The sequence below is a fragment of the Rhipicephalus microplus genome, chromosome 8 (genome assembly GCF_043290135.1).
Source record: "Rhipicephalus microplus isolate Deutch F79 chromosome 8, USDA_Rmic, whole genome shotgun sequence".
In the NCBI taxonomy this organism is placed as follows: Eukaryota; Metazoa; Arthropoda; class Arachnida; order Ixodida; family Ixodidae; genus Rhipicephalus; species Rhipicephalus microplus.
The window spans coordinates 30,463,785-30,479,525 of record NC_134707.1 but is presented as its reverse complement, the minus strand read 5'-3'; the positions used below and the strand labels follow the sequence as shown (position 1 = coordinate 30,479,525).

Sequence of the window (15,741 nt, the reverse complement as noted above, 5' to 3'; positions counted from 1 at the left end):
GTACGTATAGGTTAAAAACGACAATGGCGAAAGCTTCATCACATTGGTAGTCTGTTGCAACCAAATAAGACGAATGAACGCACAACAAAGAAAGTGCTTTATTCAGTTGTACAACGCTGCAAGCCAAGGAAATTTGGCTAACGGTAAGTCAGTACCCCAAACAAAATCCCAACTTCCTTCAGTATATCAGCCACATGTTGCAGCATAAAACCTACAACGAATCTTATTCACTGATGGATCACACTTGTATTGGAGATGAATAAGATTGATCGCCATGCTCTTGGAGTGAACAAGGCTTCACCATATGACTGCGAAGTGGCAAGGAATGTTTGGAACAGCGTCTCTGGAGGCGTTAATAGGCTTCACGAAAGCTGAAATGACACTTTGCAATACCTTTATGACACTTAGGCATTTAGAAACTGTGGGCTTGAATAAGTTTTTTGAATGGTAACCCAGCACAATTTTCGTAACAATTTAAGGAAAGAGCAAGAAAACTGGCATACAGCTGGAGGCTGCTCAATTTCTGTTATATTTGATTGAAAAGATTCGCGAAGCGTTCAGATTGAAATGTGCATGAGAATATTAGTGCTTTCACGTATATTTCACGCTACGAGACAAGTCTAAATATCTTTCACACTGTGGGGCGCACTTGTAGGAAATGGTAGTTTTCACTAATCTGCATAAATATAGTACCTAACAAATGCCCAATTTCAGTGTACAAAACGAGACAACAAATAGAACATATATACATTATTCACGACAACTCGGTTTTGTATATCGCTGTGTGGCTTTCTTGCTTTTGTGTTCCTGCAATACAACCTCAGTTTCAACTATAAAACCTGTGTTGCATACTTGTCCAGTATTTCATACCTCCAGTGCTCTCTGACGTATCCAGAGAGCACTGGAGGTATGAGTATCCCAGTATCCGCACCAGTATCCACACCAGTATCCGCACCAGTGGTAAGTTCATGCTCACTCCCAACCTATCAGTTGATTGTGTGGTGCTCGAATACTGTCTCCTTGGTTCTGGCCAGAGGCGTGAAGCGAACCCTGACTCTGGGTCCGTCGAGAGGTTCACCATCGTACAAGTTGTATGCGCTTATGCCGACTGTGCACGGCACGTTTGGGCTGAGTGTCGGCATGCGAAGCCCCGTCCTGTCCGCCTCGAGGGTAACGCTCGTGCTGTTGCCCTTCACCTCGCCGCAGGAGATGCTGACTTCGTAACCGCCCGGTGGTCCGTTCCACGACTCCGGGGAAAGCCACCTAAGTGTGTGCCCGCCGTGGTTTTCCTCTACGGCCACATTTCTGGGCTTTCCGGGTGCTGCAAAATGGTTTAATGTTAATAGTAGCCAGTAACATTTCGTCACAAGGCATTTAATGGTAATGTTCTGTTCAAAATTTGTCATTCGTTCACTAAGTTTACTTTCTAATATAGTAAATAGTTTTTTCATCTTTTTATTGCTTTACATGTCTTTAATTGACATTAGCAAGTCGCAAAGCTGATGGCTGCGTCGCGCTCTTCTGTTAGAGTCCAATTATTATAATACTTAGTGTTCGTAGCAACAGTAGCACTCTTCTTAAGTAAGTACTAGACAGAACAGTAAATAAATATACAAAATGAAAAGAAAACATAACACATTGAAACAAAATGAAGCTACCGAAAAGACATTCAGTATTAGTAAGTGCGTATACCGAGTGAACTTCGGAGTGAATGTTTTTGTCCATCTTAATTAAGAATATTGTAGTGAACACGGTTGATACAAAGTTGGTGCCATTCGCTTCATTAAACGCCAGTTTATTTCGCCGTGAGCTGTCCCAACTAGCTTCATGAACAAATGGGTAAAGATTGCTTGCGTCCAGTTCACCGTCCTAAATTGAAATCGAAAGACACCACCGGGTCACAAAACTTGAGCACGGTTGGAATCTTCTCGGGGCCGGAAGAGACGACGGCCACCGCCGACATATGCCGACGCGAGTCCCTGCTCTCCTTGAGTCTACGTTCAGGGTTTCAAAGGTTTCTTTCTTGCCCGGTGGCCGACAAAACATCATTCACTATGGCTTGATGAAGTACAGCAAAATATTCACTGTTATGATGGATCGTGGTAATGCATTATAGAAGACTTGTAAACAGGGTGCGCCGCTGAGAGCGAGTCTATGGTAGTGTAGCATCAAATATGCTTCAGTTTTTTTCGGTGAAGCAAGTTGGGCCAGTTGTTAGAGACAAATTGTGAAGAAAAAAAGTGATGGTTGCTAACTCGTATGACTCAAGAAAGATAAACATACCACACAAAAGTCGTGAACTGCATGGTCACAGTGGTAAAACGAAGGTGGGCAGGAGGTTCGTCTCTGTACGCACAGGAATGGTAGCGCCGCGCATCAGTCATATGTGCGGGTATGCTGGTGCGATAGCTGTTTACGCATCTAACGTCAAGTTAGTTGAAATTAAACAAAAACAAAGTACCACGTGCACTTCCAACTATACTTGTACCTAAACCAATATGATAAATCGCATTTGTTTTGACTGGTCCTATTTCGTCTATGTTTGCAAGTTGGATATAGTTGATCTTGAATATAACTATGCAACACTATGCTAAAGATCAGAACACAGACGAGCAAAAAGACACCAACAACGCCTGTTACGTTCTTCATTAGCGTCATGCTAAATAGTTCTTTGGGAGCCGTACGTTCTTGCGCAATATATTCACAGTGATCGTGTAAGAAAGTTGAATGACTAGGTTTATAATTTCAGGACTGCACCGTTAAAATCCGAATGCGATAAATTTCTATGTATTAGAATAATTTTATTACTACTACTACTACTACTACTACTACTACTACTACTACTACTAATAATAATAATAATAATAATAATAATAATAATAATAATAATAATAATAATAATAATAATAATAATAATAATAAGTACTATATTCTTCATCAAGCATAGGATGAGGGAGACGGAGAAAAAGCTGACCAGCAGCTTGACTAGCTCCGACCGCCCAAAAAATGTACATTTCGGCACATTTACAGCGGACTGGACTGAACACAAAAGGAAAACAAAAAATTGACAATCAGAAAGACAAAGTGATTGGCTATTAAAAAAACAGTGTACGTAAATATAACAGTGAATATCTCGCTCGTCGCTCATTTACAAAAGTATCACAGCATACTCGGGATACTCGGGTGCTTCTTTTACTGTGTTTTGTCGGAGAAACCAAGAATATTTTTTCACTCTCCAGTTATTGATGTGGTATTCGTTTTAAAACACTGAAGCCTGCATTCTCGTAAAGCGCAGACCAAGATACTTTGATAAACAACCCACTCATAGCCTGTTCTTCTGGCTGGCTCATACACGACGTGCACATTACATGAAAATATTTAAGTATTCAAATGTGATGTACGTACTGCCGGCATCAAATGAAAACTGAGCAGCGGCAAGCATTCGTAAAATTTATAGCGTGCGCTGTCTAGTTATTACCACAATCAGACGTCCATATACGCCAAATGCTGACGAACCAGATGGGCGGCACTTGTCACTGGTGGTGACTAAAAGGGTTCGCACTCAACCATCATGAATGTTTCCCTCGCTTCGGGTTTAATTTACGCCAATTCACATGATTAGCTTGAACATGTCAAGCGCTTCAGCAACAAGTTGTCTTTGCATTTGCTCTTATTTGACTTGGTGCACCAGGATTATACCTTAAATCATGAACGACTATCCTAAATGTCACCAAGAAGATAAAATCAATGGGTTTCAATGACTAACTTTGTTGTGGCCGTTCGCATAACGATATGCAACATTACTGAACTTACCGGATACGAGAGTTGTGAAGTCCTTGCTTTGCATCCTTCCAACGAAGAGCTGCCCGTTGCCAAAGACTGTGGGAGTCACGGTGACAGTATAGTTCGTCCATGGCTTCAGCTTATCCAATTCGATGGCAGAGTCAACTGTCGTTACATTTCGCACAATTCTTTTCCCTTCACTAACGCTACCATTGATTGCATTGTGCGAGTCAGTCAGCTCTAGCGTGTTATTTGTAGCCGCGTCTTGTGAGGTCGGAGTGCTCAGAACGACGTTGTAATGCACCTCGTTGCTTTTGTCGAAATCCCTCAATTTCGACCATGAGACCAACGCGGAATTCTCCGTTACATCCGCAACGCTTAGATCGCTCAAGCCTGAAATCTCGGGCACCCAGCTTAGGCCAGTGGTCGCGACTCCAGCTCCTTCGAATATGTTATTTTCTGTCTTGACCAAAGGCTGGACTTCGGCTACCAGAGTGGCAAAATTTTTCACCCCTGGAAACGTTACGCGCGTGAGTGGTGCATTGAGAGATTTGATGCTGCACCTTGGGTTGCTTGAGTTGGACCCAACGCAAAGAGAGACGTGGTATTCCACGTCGATGTCCGAGCTATCTGTGTGACTGATAGTCCAGGAGACAACGACGTCAGACGACAATAAGGTCCGGTTTGTCGTTGCGATGTGGACACTCCTAACGGCAGGCAGACCTTCTGGCTTCGTCGTTGCTAACTGGTGTAGTGCGCTACCATGCCACTTCACGTTACGCACCTCGTATTCTGCAACGACTTCAATAGCATAGGTTGTGTACGGCTTAAGACCGTCGATAACAACGTGTGTGCTCGCGAAAGAGACAGTACGCGTATTCTTGTCAGCCTTGTTCGTCTGGTTGGTGTGGTGTAGCCACCAGGACACGCGGTAACCTATCAGGTCATCCTGCACAACAGGAGCAGCCCAAGAAAGTCCAAGTGATGTGCCACTGAGCGCTTCAGCGGTGAAGTTGGTGACGTCTCCCTGAAACCCTAGAAAATAAAATAAATGAACACTTTACTTATGCATTTCCCACAGGAATGTTTTTTCGCTTAACTGCTCTTGATTTACGGCCATGTGAAATAATATCTCACGTGTCAATAGTGCCGTCATAACCAAAAAGGAACCAACTGCAAGGAATAATATGACTAATAAAGTAGTTGACTGCACTCTTTATACAGAAAAAACGTGCCTAGTCGCCATATGAGCGACGCATTTTGTACAAATGCAGCTATTCTCTATCTCGACAGCGTAAAGCATTTCTGGCACTAGAGTAAACAAGCGTAAAACATCATTTTGTCTACACTAATCACGTGTTGTCATGATTAAGAAAACACGTAGTGTGTGCGGGTGCGTTTGTGACATAATGGTCTCATTTAGTCAGCATTGCTGCTGCGAGAACAAGTTATTTTTTTCTTCCATGTAATCGAAAACCAATCGCTTCAACAGTTCCCGCATCGGAACGTAGCACGAAGACTGCAGAAGCGAGCCATGGTTCTCTACCCCTCGTTGCGAAGCGCGTGTGGTTGAAGTGCGATAAAGGTCAAACTGGAAGGTATAAAAGTACGCACGTGCGCGCCACAGGCTTTGAATTCCTTAGTTGTTTATTGCGCAAGTTTTACGAACGTCATGAAAGTGCATTTACTCTTCTTTTCCAATGCATCATTTCTTTCGAGCGCAAGCGGTGATTTCGTTACTCCAGATGTGCTGGAGATATCCCACGCAGCAGTTCGTTGCCAAGATAAGCGTACGATAACGAACTTCACGGGCGCGCATGAGAGCGTAGCCGCGACGGAAGCACGGCGAAAACTAAGCGGCGAAGTGAGTGTATTCGACCCCCCCCCCCCCGTTCAAGCAGGTGTGAAACCGAAGTTCACCAGCAAAATCAACATGCGCTCCACCTATCTTTACTTGCCGCAAACATGCCGCGTCCAACACTTGGCGGCGCTGGCGTCAGTCGAAGCGAAGAGACGCCGTGCATCGGACTGTTCGTGCCAACCGTGCTGACGGCTGTGCATCGGCTGAGATGAAAAAGAAGGTGACTTTCCTCTTCGAGTCGTCCTAGGTCTACGTCTTCGAGTCATCCTAGCCTGAGGAACCCTGTGAGTTTTTTTTTTTAATTTCGTGCTGGCGGATTATTTTTGTGTTGCGCTGGGCGTGCGCTCCGCGAGGAGCTGATCGCAGTGACAATTCACGGCATTGGACAAGACCGCGTGACATCCAGTTCTACTATCCCAGTGATGTTCAGCTGAGGTACTGGGCTTGTGCTGCGACCAGGTAACCTAGGAAGCTTTCCATGTAACCGTACAAACAAGCCCAATTTTAAGTTATTCCGTTTCAGCATCAAGCCGCGTTACGGTGGTCTAGTGGCTAAAGTACTCGGCTGCTGACCCGCAGGTCGGGGGATCAAATCCCGGCTGTGGCGGCTGCATTTCCGATGGAGGCAAAAATGTTGTAGGCCCGTGTTCTCAGATTTGGGTGCACGTTAAAGAACCCGAGGTGGTGGAAATTTCCGGAGCCTTCTGCTACGGCGTCTCTCATAATCATATGGTGGTTTTGGGGGACTAAAACCCCACCAATCAATCAAATCAATCAACCGTTTCGGCAACATGCCTGGTCTCGCTCGGGGCTTCTGCAGCGGGTAGTTGACCGGAGAAGTAGCGGAATGCTGCTATGAAATAGCTCTGACAATCATTTCTTCGTGAACCTTATGTTCTGACACCCGAGTGTCAACTGACTTGTGTACCACCTATACTAGCAGTGCTTCACGTCGATCGAAGAGTTAGCAACACGTTTCCTGACTACGCATGCGTGGCCGAGAGCCCCTTCGTCACGTTCACCCTACGTCAGCGGCGATCAACAGCATCGTTACGTCGAAATGTATCCATTTTTTCATCGATAGCGTGGCTATATTTTCAATAGGAACTAGCATTTTCCGCCTTTCTTTTCTCAACGCGATGCGCCTTTCGGTAGCCACGGCTTCGTGCTCTTGTCTCTAGAACAGTCTGTTACCATAACTGCTATCAACAGAACGGAACATTGATCGAGGCACACCGCGATCAACGAAGAATCACGATCATGCTACTAATAAACGATTTGAGTGATTGGAACAAGTTAACGATCCGCTGTGCGGTGGTGGAACACGCCAATGAATAACAAGTAGACCCGTTTCCAGACATCGCCGAGGAAGGTGGGATGTGGCGCATTGCTGTAGGTGACACGGACACGCAGTTTAGCACGCGCTCCCATAAGCCTAGGCATTTTTTGTTGACTGTAAGGTTGCCTTTGTCACAGCACAATGTTTCCTATTCGTTCACTGCATCTTTGTTGAATGAGACATGGGCTTGAAGGTTCGACAGTGGCAATCTTTAGAGCTGATGTTAAATCATGATGTTCAAATAGCTCCTACAGATAAGCATGTATTTGTTATCTGGTTAAGTAGAGTTTACCAACATACATATCTTGTAAGTTGTTTTGCTTACTATTTATTACCAAGTAATAAGCCGAGTTCACATCGAAGCTTTTTGTGCGCAACCACTGACATCAATTGTATCGCAGATAACAGCAAATGCTTACGTGCACATCTTTCAAGTCATGATTAAGTATACGCTAATGAACAAATTTCAACATCTTGTCTTGGGCAGCCTACCAGTATTCACAAGTCACGCTTTCATCAGCTGCACGAGACACCTTTTTTTTTTCTAAACCATGTTGCGGAACGCAAAATACAGTTTAAGGTGGCTGCAGGGTATTGTAACGCATATTCATTAGTATGCTCGAAATATGTGAAATTCCACTCTTTGATGCCCAGACAAAACCAGAGAACGTGTGAAGTTTTTTTTTATTTTTCAATAAACGCGGTAGTGTCATAGTACAATAAATGATGTTGAACCTGGAGAGCTGGGCACGTAATTGTAAAGTACAGCCGCATCCACGTCTGTGTATAACGCGCGAGGAGCTGGCCTTGCTCTGCTGCCCGACGTCGCGTGCACCGGACCATGCGCGGCGTTAAAGACATGCAAGCCTGCTTTGCACGGGCGATAACGTTGAAAGGTGTGCTCGTCATATTTTATAAGACGAAGGGCGTTTCTTCTAATAACACACTCCTAAATAAACGACGCACTCTTTGTGATTGGTTTCATTTTGTGGCTGTCGGCTTCATCAGGTTTTCATATATTCGCATGTATTAAAGCATCCACAAGAAAGAGAGAGAAAAGACTTTGGGGAATTATCTGGTGGACGACTACCCAGCCAAGCGCGCATCGTTGATGCAGGCGTGTGTTGTCTGTCGAAACGCACTTCGTCTTAGCAAATCAATACGACAAAAGTGAACTGATTGAATGATATGTATGGCTTAACATCCCAGAACTACTATAAGAATATGGGAGACACCGTAGTATAGAGAGGGCTGTGGAAATTTCGGCTACCTGGGGTTTTTTAACGCGCACCCTGTGGTGTCTGTTTCTAATATATGTGTTGCCTCCGTACACCACCGCGGGTTCGAGCACTGCGAGCTACAAGCAGGGGTATCGCGTCCTCGTTCATACTGCTGCGCACGCGAACTCGGACCGTCGCTACGAAGGGATGGTGAGCCCGCGTGCGCGCAGTGAGGGAGAACCGTGGTGACGCTTTCTAAATAGCTAGTTTATTACCGGGAATTCAGTGCAATAATACATCAATCACTCGATATTACCCAATCGTACGTGAAATACATAGACACGCCAATTAGATAATACAAGTTACCCGATACATCGAATAGTGGCCGCGAATGGCGAACCTATATAGAACAGTCAAATAAACAAATAGACAAAGAACCAATTTTGAAGCGCCCGCCTACCCTACGGCCAGCGCTCCCACGATCGTGCACCCTAGAGCGTGCGGAACAATGAGCAGAATAGACATGCATAGTGTTGAGAAGCCACCGAACACTGAAATGGGTTGAACTCTCAAGTGCTTTCTAGTGGGTCTGCCCAAAAAGAACACCGCTCGCGCGGAGAGTCCGTGCTTGGCTGTTACTGTCGCCATTGTGTAGACTCGCTGTGGACCGGCTAATAAACGTCATAACAAACTGGTGGAGAGTGCTACGATCCCCTTCGATGCCCTTGCAACTACGCTCACGTTTTCTGCAATCTACCATGTACCACGACGCCTCTCAGCAAACGCCTCCTCCCATGCCACCCCCTTGTCCCGGTGTCCCCAGGATCCGCGATCCACCCATTTTAACGGGCGCCGATTGCACTGACGTGGAGGACTGGCTCACCATTTACGAGCGCGTGAGCGTCCCCAACAAATGGGATGAGGACGGCAAGTTGACAAACTTGGGGTTCTACCTTGCGGGTGCTGCAAGTTTGTGGTACACCTACCACGCGTCCGAGTTCGAAACCTGGTGCGATTTCAAAACTGCTATCACCAATGTTTTTGGCCGCCCTGCCGTTCGCAAGCTGCAAGCCGAGCTGCGCTTACGCGAACGCGCTCAGCAGGCCGGTGAATCATTCACCAGTTACATTGAAGATGTCCTGGACCTGTGCAAGAAATCCAACGACAGCATGTCCGAATCAGACAAATCCGGAACGTCATGAAGGGCATTGACGATGATGCCTTCACGATGCTGCTAGCCGAAAACCCAGGCACAGTAGCTGAGGTCATCACGCTGTGCCAGAGCTACGAGGAGCTCCGCCGGCAGCGTTCGATCACCCGTCGCTCTACACCACGAGAAGCAGGGCTTGCTGGCTTGGAGGCGAGATGTGATCAGGTGGCGCTGCTGGCAGACCTAAAGTCCTTCATCCGTGAGGAAATCGTGCGCCAGTTCTCTATCCTTCCCTTTGCCCACCCACCGGCTGTTCAACAATCGGCAACTACTATTCTTCCACCCATCCTCTGAGCGATTGAGCAGGAAATAGCGGAGGTCATACCTGCGTACCACCCACAACAACTTCCGGCCCCTGCGCTCCCAAGTTACGCCCAAGTGGTCGCAAGGCCACCTCCAGTCGTTCAAGCGCCTGCACCACTGACTTACGCCGAAGCTGCCGCACGACCTCCATCCTTTGCAACGGGTATGCCAGCTGCGTATGTTGGCGCAACCCCTCAGCCTCATTTTCAGCCCACCATGCAGCCTTTCGGGCCACCGTTCCGGGCGAGACCCACCCCGGCAAACCGATGGCGCACACGCGACAACCGGCCCATCTGCTTTGCTTGCGGTGACGCCGGTCACGTAGCCCGTTGTTGCTCTCGACTACAGCCAGCTCCCATTTCTTCTCCTGTTGCTGGCCACCTTAGCTGTTCGTATAACGACGAACTGCCGTCTGTGTCACTGTCGTCTCCCCCAGGTCCGTCTGCTCGAAGGTCGCCGTCTCCACGACATCGGTCTCTGTCCCCCATGCGACCAAGTTCTTCTGCTCATGAGCGGGAAAACTAGTCGTCGCAGTCCCAGAGGCAAGGACTGCGACGCTATTGCATTGTGAAAGCCCTCCGAGCCGCCAATCTAATGTCATTGACGTGCTTAATGACGGTGTTCATGCATCTGCTCTCATTGACACTGGAGCTGCGGTAAAAGTTATGAGCGAAAACCTTTGCCGCTTGCTTCGAAAAGTGACCACGCCGATTTCTGGACTGTCCCTTCGTACCGCTAGCTCACATCGTATTAATCCTACAGCAGGCTGTACAGCTCGCGTTGTCGTTCAGGACGTTCTGTATGTCGCCCAATTCATCATCATTCCTGCATGCTCTCTCGACGTCATCCTGGGATGGGATTTTCTCTCCTGCAACGACGCCGTCATTCATTGTGCCGCCGTCGAAATTGAACTCTCGCCCTTCTCGCATTTGACGCCACAAGACAGTCCCTCGACACTGAGCAAGATTCTTGTGACAGACGATACTATAGTGCCTCCAAGCTCGGCGATGGGTGTATCGGTCTACTGCACTGGTCTCTCCAACACAATTGCACTCGTTTCGCCATTCTACCATGATTCCAGAAGGAGAGGGTTGCTAGTACCTTTCGCGACCGTGCAAATCACCCAGGGCAACGCCGCTATTTTCGTGACCAACCCATCCCCGTACACTGTTACCTTGTTTCGAGGGGAATGTCTCGGCAGAGTGGAACCAGTCGACGACGCACAAGTCCTGGACGCACCTGAAGACTCGCGTTGTCCCGATTCGCGTACCATCAGTGCTGTGTGTACTTCTGGCCCATCATCTCCTGATGTATTTGGCTCATACATTGATGACGGCCTAACGTCAGTACAGTGTTCCCAGCTTCTAGACCTGTTGCAAGAATACCGTTCTTCTTTCGATGTCGGGCGAAGTTCTCTCGGTCGCGCATTCACTGTTACGCATCGTATCGACACTGGTGCCCATCCACCATTACGGCAACGTTCATACCGCGTGTCGCCTGCTGAACGCCGGGAAATTAACAAACAGGTTGACGATATGCTCCGACGCGACGTCATTTGGCCCTTGGACCATCCATGGGCGTCTCCTGTTGTTCTTGTTGCGAAGAAAGATGGTTCTGTGCGGTTCAGTGTGGACTACAGACGGCTCAATAAGATCACTCGCAAAGATGTCTACCCACTGCCGCGCATTGACGACGCAATTGACAGCCTTCACGGAGCCCAATTTTTTTTCTTCTCTCGATCTGCGCTCGGGGTACTGGCAAGTGCCCCTGGCTGATGGCGCTCGACCGGAGACTGCCTTCATCACACCCGACGGCTTGTACGAATTCAACATCATGCCGTTTGGTCTGTGTAATGCACCTGCGACATTTGAGCGCATGATGGACACCGTTCTGCGCAACTTGAAATGGCACACGTGCTTGTGTTACCTCGATGACGTTGTTGTCTTCGCTCCAGATTTTTCCACCCATCTCCAACGTCTGAAAGAAGTTTTCGCACGTGTGAGCAATGCCGGCTTCCAACTAAATCTGAAGAATTGCCGCTTTGCAGCACGCCAACTCACCATCCTAGGGTACGTCGTCTCCAAGGATGGCATTCTTCCTGACCCAGCCAAGCTTCGGGCCGTGGCCGAATTTCCAAAACCTGCGTCCGTCAAAGAACTACGTAGTTTCATGGGTCTGTGTTCATACTTCCGACGCTTCATACGAAACTTCGCCACGATTATATCACCGCTGACGAAGCTCCTTGGAAGTAACGGGCCCCTCAATTCGTGGTCGTCAGAGTGCGACAACGCGTTCTTGAAGCTCCACCATTTGTTGACGTCTCCTCCCATTCTCCGCCACTACGACCCTACGGCCCCAACGGAGGTGCACACGGGCGCCAGTGGTGTAGGCCTCGGCGCTGTCCTGGCGCAGTACAAACCCGGATTCCCTGATTATGTTGTAGCATATGCAAGCCGTACGCTCACGAGAGCCGAGACAAACTACACCGTGACGGAAAAAGAGTGCCTGGAGATCGTCTGGGCTCTTACAAAGTTTCGACCTTATTTGTATGGTCGCCCATTCGATGTCAACACCGACCATCATGCACTATGCTGGCTGTCATCATTGAAGGATCCCTCAGGCAGCCTCGCCCGTTGGGCTCTTCGCTTACAAGACTACGACAACCGCGTGCTCTACCGCAACGGACGCCAGCATGCCGACGCCGACGCCCTCTCACGCTTCCCTCTGCCTGAAGCTGACGTGCTCTGCTCAGTATCCTCGGTTGCTGTTTCTGCCATTGATGTTGACATCATCGCTACCGAACAGCGAAAGGATAATTGGATTGCCCAACTGATCGACTTTCACTCTGATCCGTCCGCAACGCCATCCACGCATGCCTTGCGTCGTCGAGCTCACCATTTCGCCATTCGGGGCGGCCTCCTACACCGGCGCAATTACGACGCCGATGGCCGGCAGTGGCCACTCGTGATACCCCGCAGTCTGCGGTCGCAGATACGTGAATCCTTCCATTCTGATCCACAGTGCGCGCACTCTGGGGTATTAAAACCTACCATCGCATTAGACAACGCTACTTCTGGCGCGGCATGTACCGCTACGTCCAGCAGTTCGTTCGCTCCTGTCTCGCTTGCCAACGCCGCAAACTCTCCGCACACATGTCACCAGCCAGTCTGCAACCGTTACCTTGCCGTGACCGTCCGTTTAGGCGCATAGGTATCGATTTGTATGGACCACTCCCTCTGACGTCCACTGGCAACCGCTGGGCCATCGTCGCCGTAGATCATTTAACGCTATACGCCGAAACCGCCGCTCTCCCTGCGGCTACTGCGTGTGGTGTTGCGTCCTTCCTACTACATCGATTCATACTGCGCCACGGTCCACCCCAAAAGCTTCTCAGCGATCAAGGCCGTGTCTTCTTGTCAGAAGTCGTCGACGCATTCTCACTGAGAGCCATTCTGTCCATCACAAAACTGCTTACCACCCGCAGACTAATGGCCTGACCGAACGCTTTAACCGCACCCTCGGTGACATGCTGTCGATGTAAGTCGCCGCCAACCAGACGAATTGGGATACCATACTGCCCTTCGTCACCTACGCCTACAACACCGCCCCTTAGAGCACGACTAGTTTTTCACCTTTCTTTTTGCTGTACGGAAGGCACCCGTCCCACACCATTGACACGATACTCCCGTACACGCAAGACCCATCTGAGTTTACACCTATTTCCGAGACCGCCAGGCTCGCTGAAGAATGTCGCGAGCTTGCGAAGATTTTACGAGGCATGAGCAAGAGCGGCAGAAGAGTATTCGTGATGGTTCCGCCACTTCTGAGCCCACATTCCTTCCTGGTTCCCTTGTATGGCTCTCAATCCCGACCTCTGTAGCTGGCCTTTCTTCCAAACTACTCCCGAAATATGAAGGTCCCTACCTTGTGATCGAGCGCACATCTCCGGTCACCTATCTTATCGAGCCAATTGAACAATCTTCGGACATGCGCCGCCGCCGGCACGACATAGCCAACGTGGAGCGCCTGAAGGCTTACTATGACCCGATCGTAGTGACAAGCTGTTACGTCGCCGGGCGGCTCCCTCTTCGACCCCGGGGTAATTGTAGAAAAGCCGCCGAACACTGAAATGGGTCGAACTCTCAAGTGCTTTCTAGTGGGTCTGCCTAAAAAGAACGCCGCTCGCGTGGAGAGTCCGTTTTTGGCTGTTACAGTCGCCATTGTGTAGACTCGCTGTGTACCGGTTAATAAACGCCATAACAATAGCAACAGTTGAGGGGATCATACGGTGCCTCATCGCAAGGCGCTGCCTCGAGACTTCCGAGACCACCGAAAGGAGCGCGCATCTCTGGGGACCGGGGCCCCGACGAAACGACGTATAACCACCGGCCAGCGGCGACGAAAAACGAAGGATCGCCGCCAGCCGGAGAGGCCAAAACGCATACGCACCCTCCGAAGTCCCGAAGTGGCATCCCGAACCCCGTTTCGCGCCCCCGCTTGTCGGGAAAGCGCGAGCCGGGTCCACATCCCACCAAAATTAGGCCAATTGGACACTTTGTTAAACTTTGAGCGGCGGGGATGGCAGTGGGGGGTGGGTGATTTATGACCGGCTACCATCCATCCCGTCGGGAGGAGAAGCGACGCGAGAATTCTCCAAGGAAAAATGGCGTCAAGCACTGGCGCGGACGCCGTAATTTCCACAACTCAAATCTGAGCACGCGGGCCTGCAGCATTTTCGCCTCCATCGAAAATGCAGCCGCCGCAGCTAGGATTCGATCCCGCGACCTGCGGGTTGGCAGACGAAAGCGAACCTAGGGAGCATAGATTTTCGGCTTAACAAGCACACCTTCCGCTGTGGTCGCCCGTGCAGAGCAGGCCTGCATGTCTGTAACACCGTGCATGCTCTTCTACACGCGACGTCAGTACCCGCAATGGCCGCAAGGTGGTGCGCCGCAGAGCAAGTTAAGACAGCGTTTTCGCGTTGACCGTACAGTTTGTGAAGGTGAATAATATCAAGAAATGACATAAAAATACTGGCACTGGGCATTGCAACATTTGTTCATTGTTGTGGTGCTTCAATACATGATGTTGGGAGCGCGTAAAAGCAAGCAAAAAAACAATTCGACTTTCCTGCATGCCTAAAACAGCGGATGCAGTACAGTGGAGTTTTTTCATGAAATGGAACGTGTGAGCGCGTGGCCAATGCTCTTCGGTGGCTGCCTGCAGTCTCATCATTTGGCAGCGGAACGGAACATCCGGGGTTACGGCATCACTTGCTGGCGAGAGAACTTACGAGGCACGGCTGATAACGGCAGAATTGAAGAAGCGTGCTTGCTTGCTAGATTACACATTGCAAATAAGGTGAAGTGTAACGCTTACAAGCGAAGTGGCAGAACTTTTGTATTTTTTTGCAGTACACTCGCGACGAGCAAAATTGAAAGCAGCAGACCAAGGACGATAGGCCAAGTTTTTTCCGCCACCACCTGCAAAGGGGCTCTCTAGTCTTGCGGACATTTACCTATGTGCCGTGTCTGGCTGTTCTTCTCGTCAATAGATAACGCCGAAAGCTACAGAGCTGCGGCTTGAGCACGCACTTGCTCTCGCTTTCGCTTGCACCACAGGCCACTAGTTTACGTGTTCAGTACATAAAGGACCACACCCTACGTGGGACAGAGACAGTCTTATACGTAACAGCTGCACAAGAATCGTTTGTTTTGAGGCTCAGGCTCTACACGCACTAGTTACTTACTTTCAGAAACATGTCGTGTAATTCGAGCGAGATATTTACGTCTGCTGGTGATGATTAGCTAGAAAAATATAAACTCTCCTCTCCTTCGTTAGGCTGCTCACTCCGACGTAAGTAGCATGACGTTCACTCATGTAAGGCTATGATTTTCTTGTTAGATTAGAAAGACAACGTGATTTGAAAGCGACATCACGTGGTGAATCTTACGTAACATCAGCTCTTTCTACGGTAATCTTAAGCACCGCAATATTACTCCACATAGCTTAGGCAGGTCTACCT

General features: G+C 48.8%; 2 protein-coding genes across 4 annotated transcripts in view; one reads left to right on the top strand and one right to left on the bottom strand.

Moving 5' to 3' along the window:
- Nucleotides 1-80: 80 nt before the first annotated feature.
- Nucleotides 81-15,741, bottom strand: part of LOC119165291 (phosphatidylinositol phosphatase PTPRQ-like) — a 45,934-nt gene continuing 30,273 nt past the window's right edge. For 2 of the 3 annotated variants that reach the window (XM_075871424.1, XM_075871425.1), the window contains exons 13-14: nt 3,814-4,818; nt 81-1,321 (exon numbers count right to left, since the gene is read on the bottom strand). In XM_075871424.1, coding sequence (XP_075727539.1) covers nt 987-1,321; nt 3,814-4,818 — 1,340 coding nt within the window. In that variant the 3' untranslated portion in view covers nt 81-986. Of the gene's footprint in view, nt 1,322-3,813; nt 4,819-15,741 lie in introns of those variants that run through there. The other variant, XM_075871426.1, reaches the window with a different exon arrangement.
- Nucleotides 5,685-15,741, top strand: part of LOC142768899 (uncharacterized) — a 95,640-nt gene continuing 85,583 nt past the window's right edge. Inside the window, exon 1 of the mRNA XM_075871431.1 lies at nt 5,685-5,928. The gene's annotated coding sequence lies outside the window, so the exon portion shown is untranslated. The remainder of the gene's footprint in view (nt 5,929-15,741) is intronic.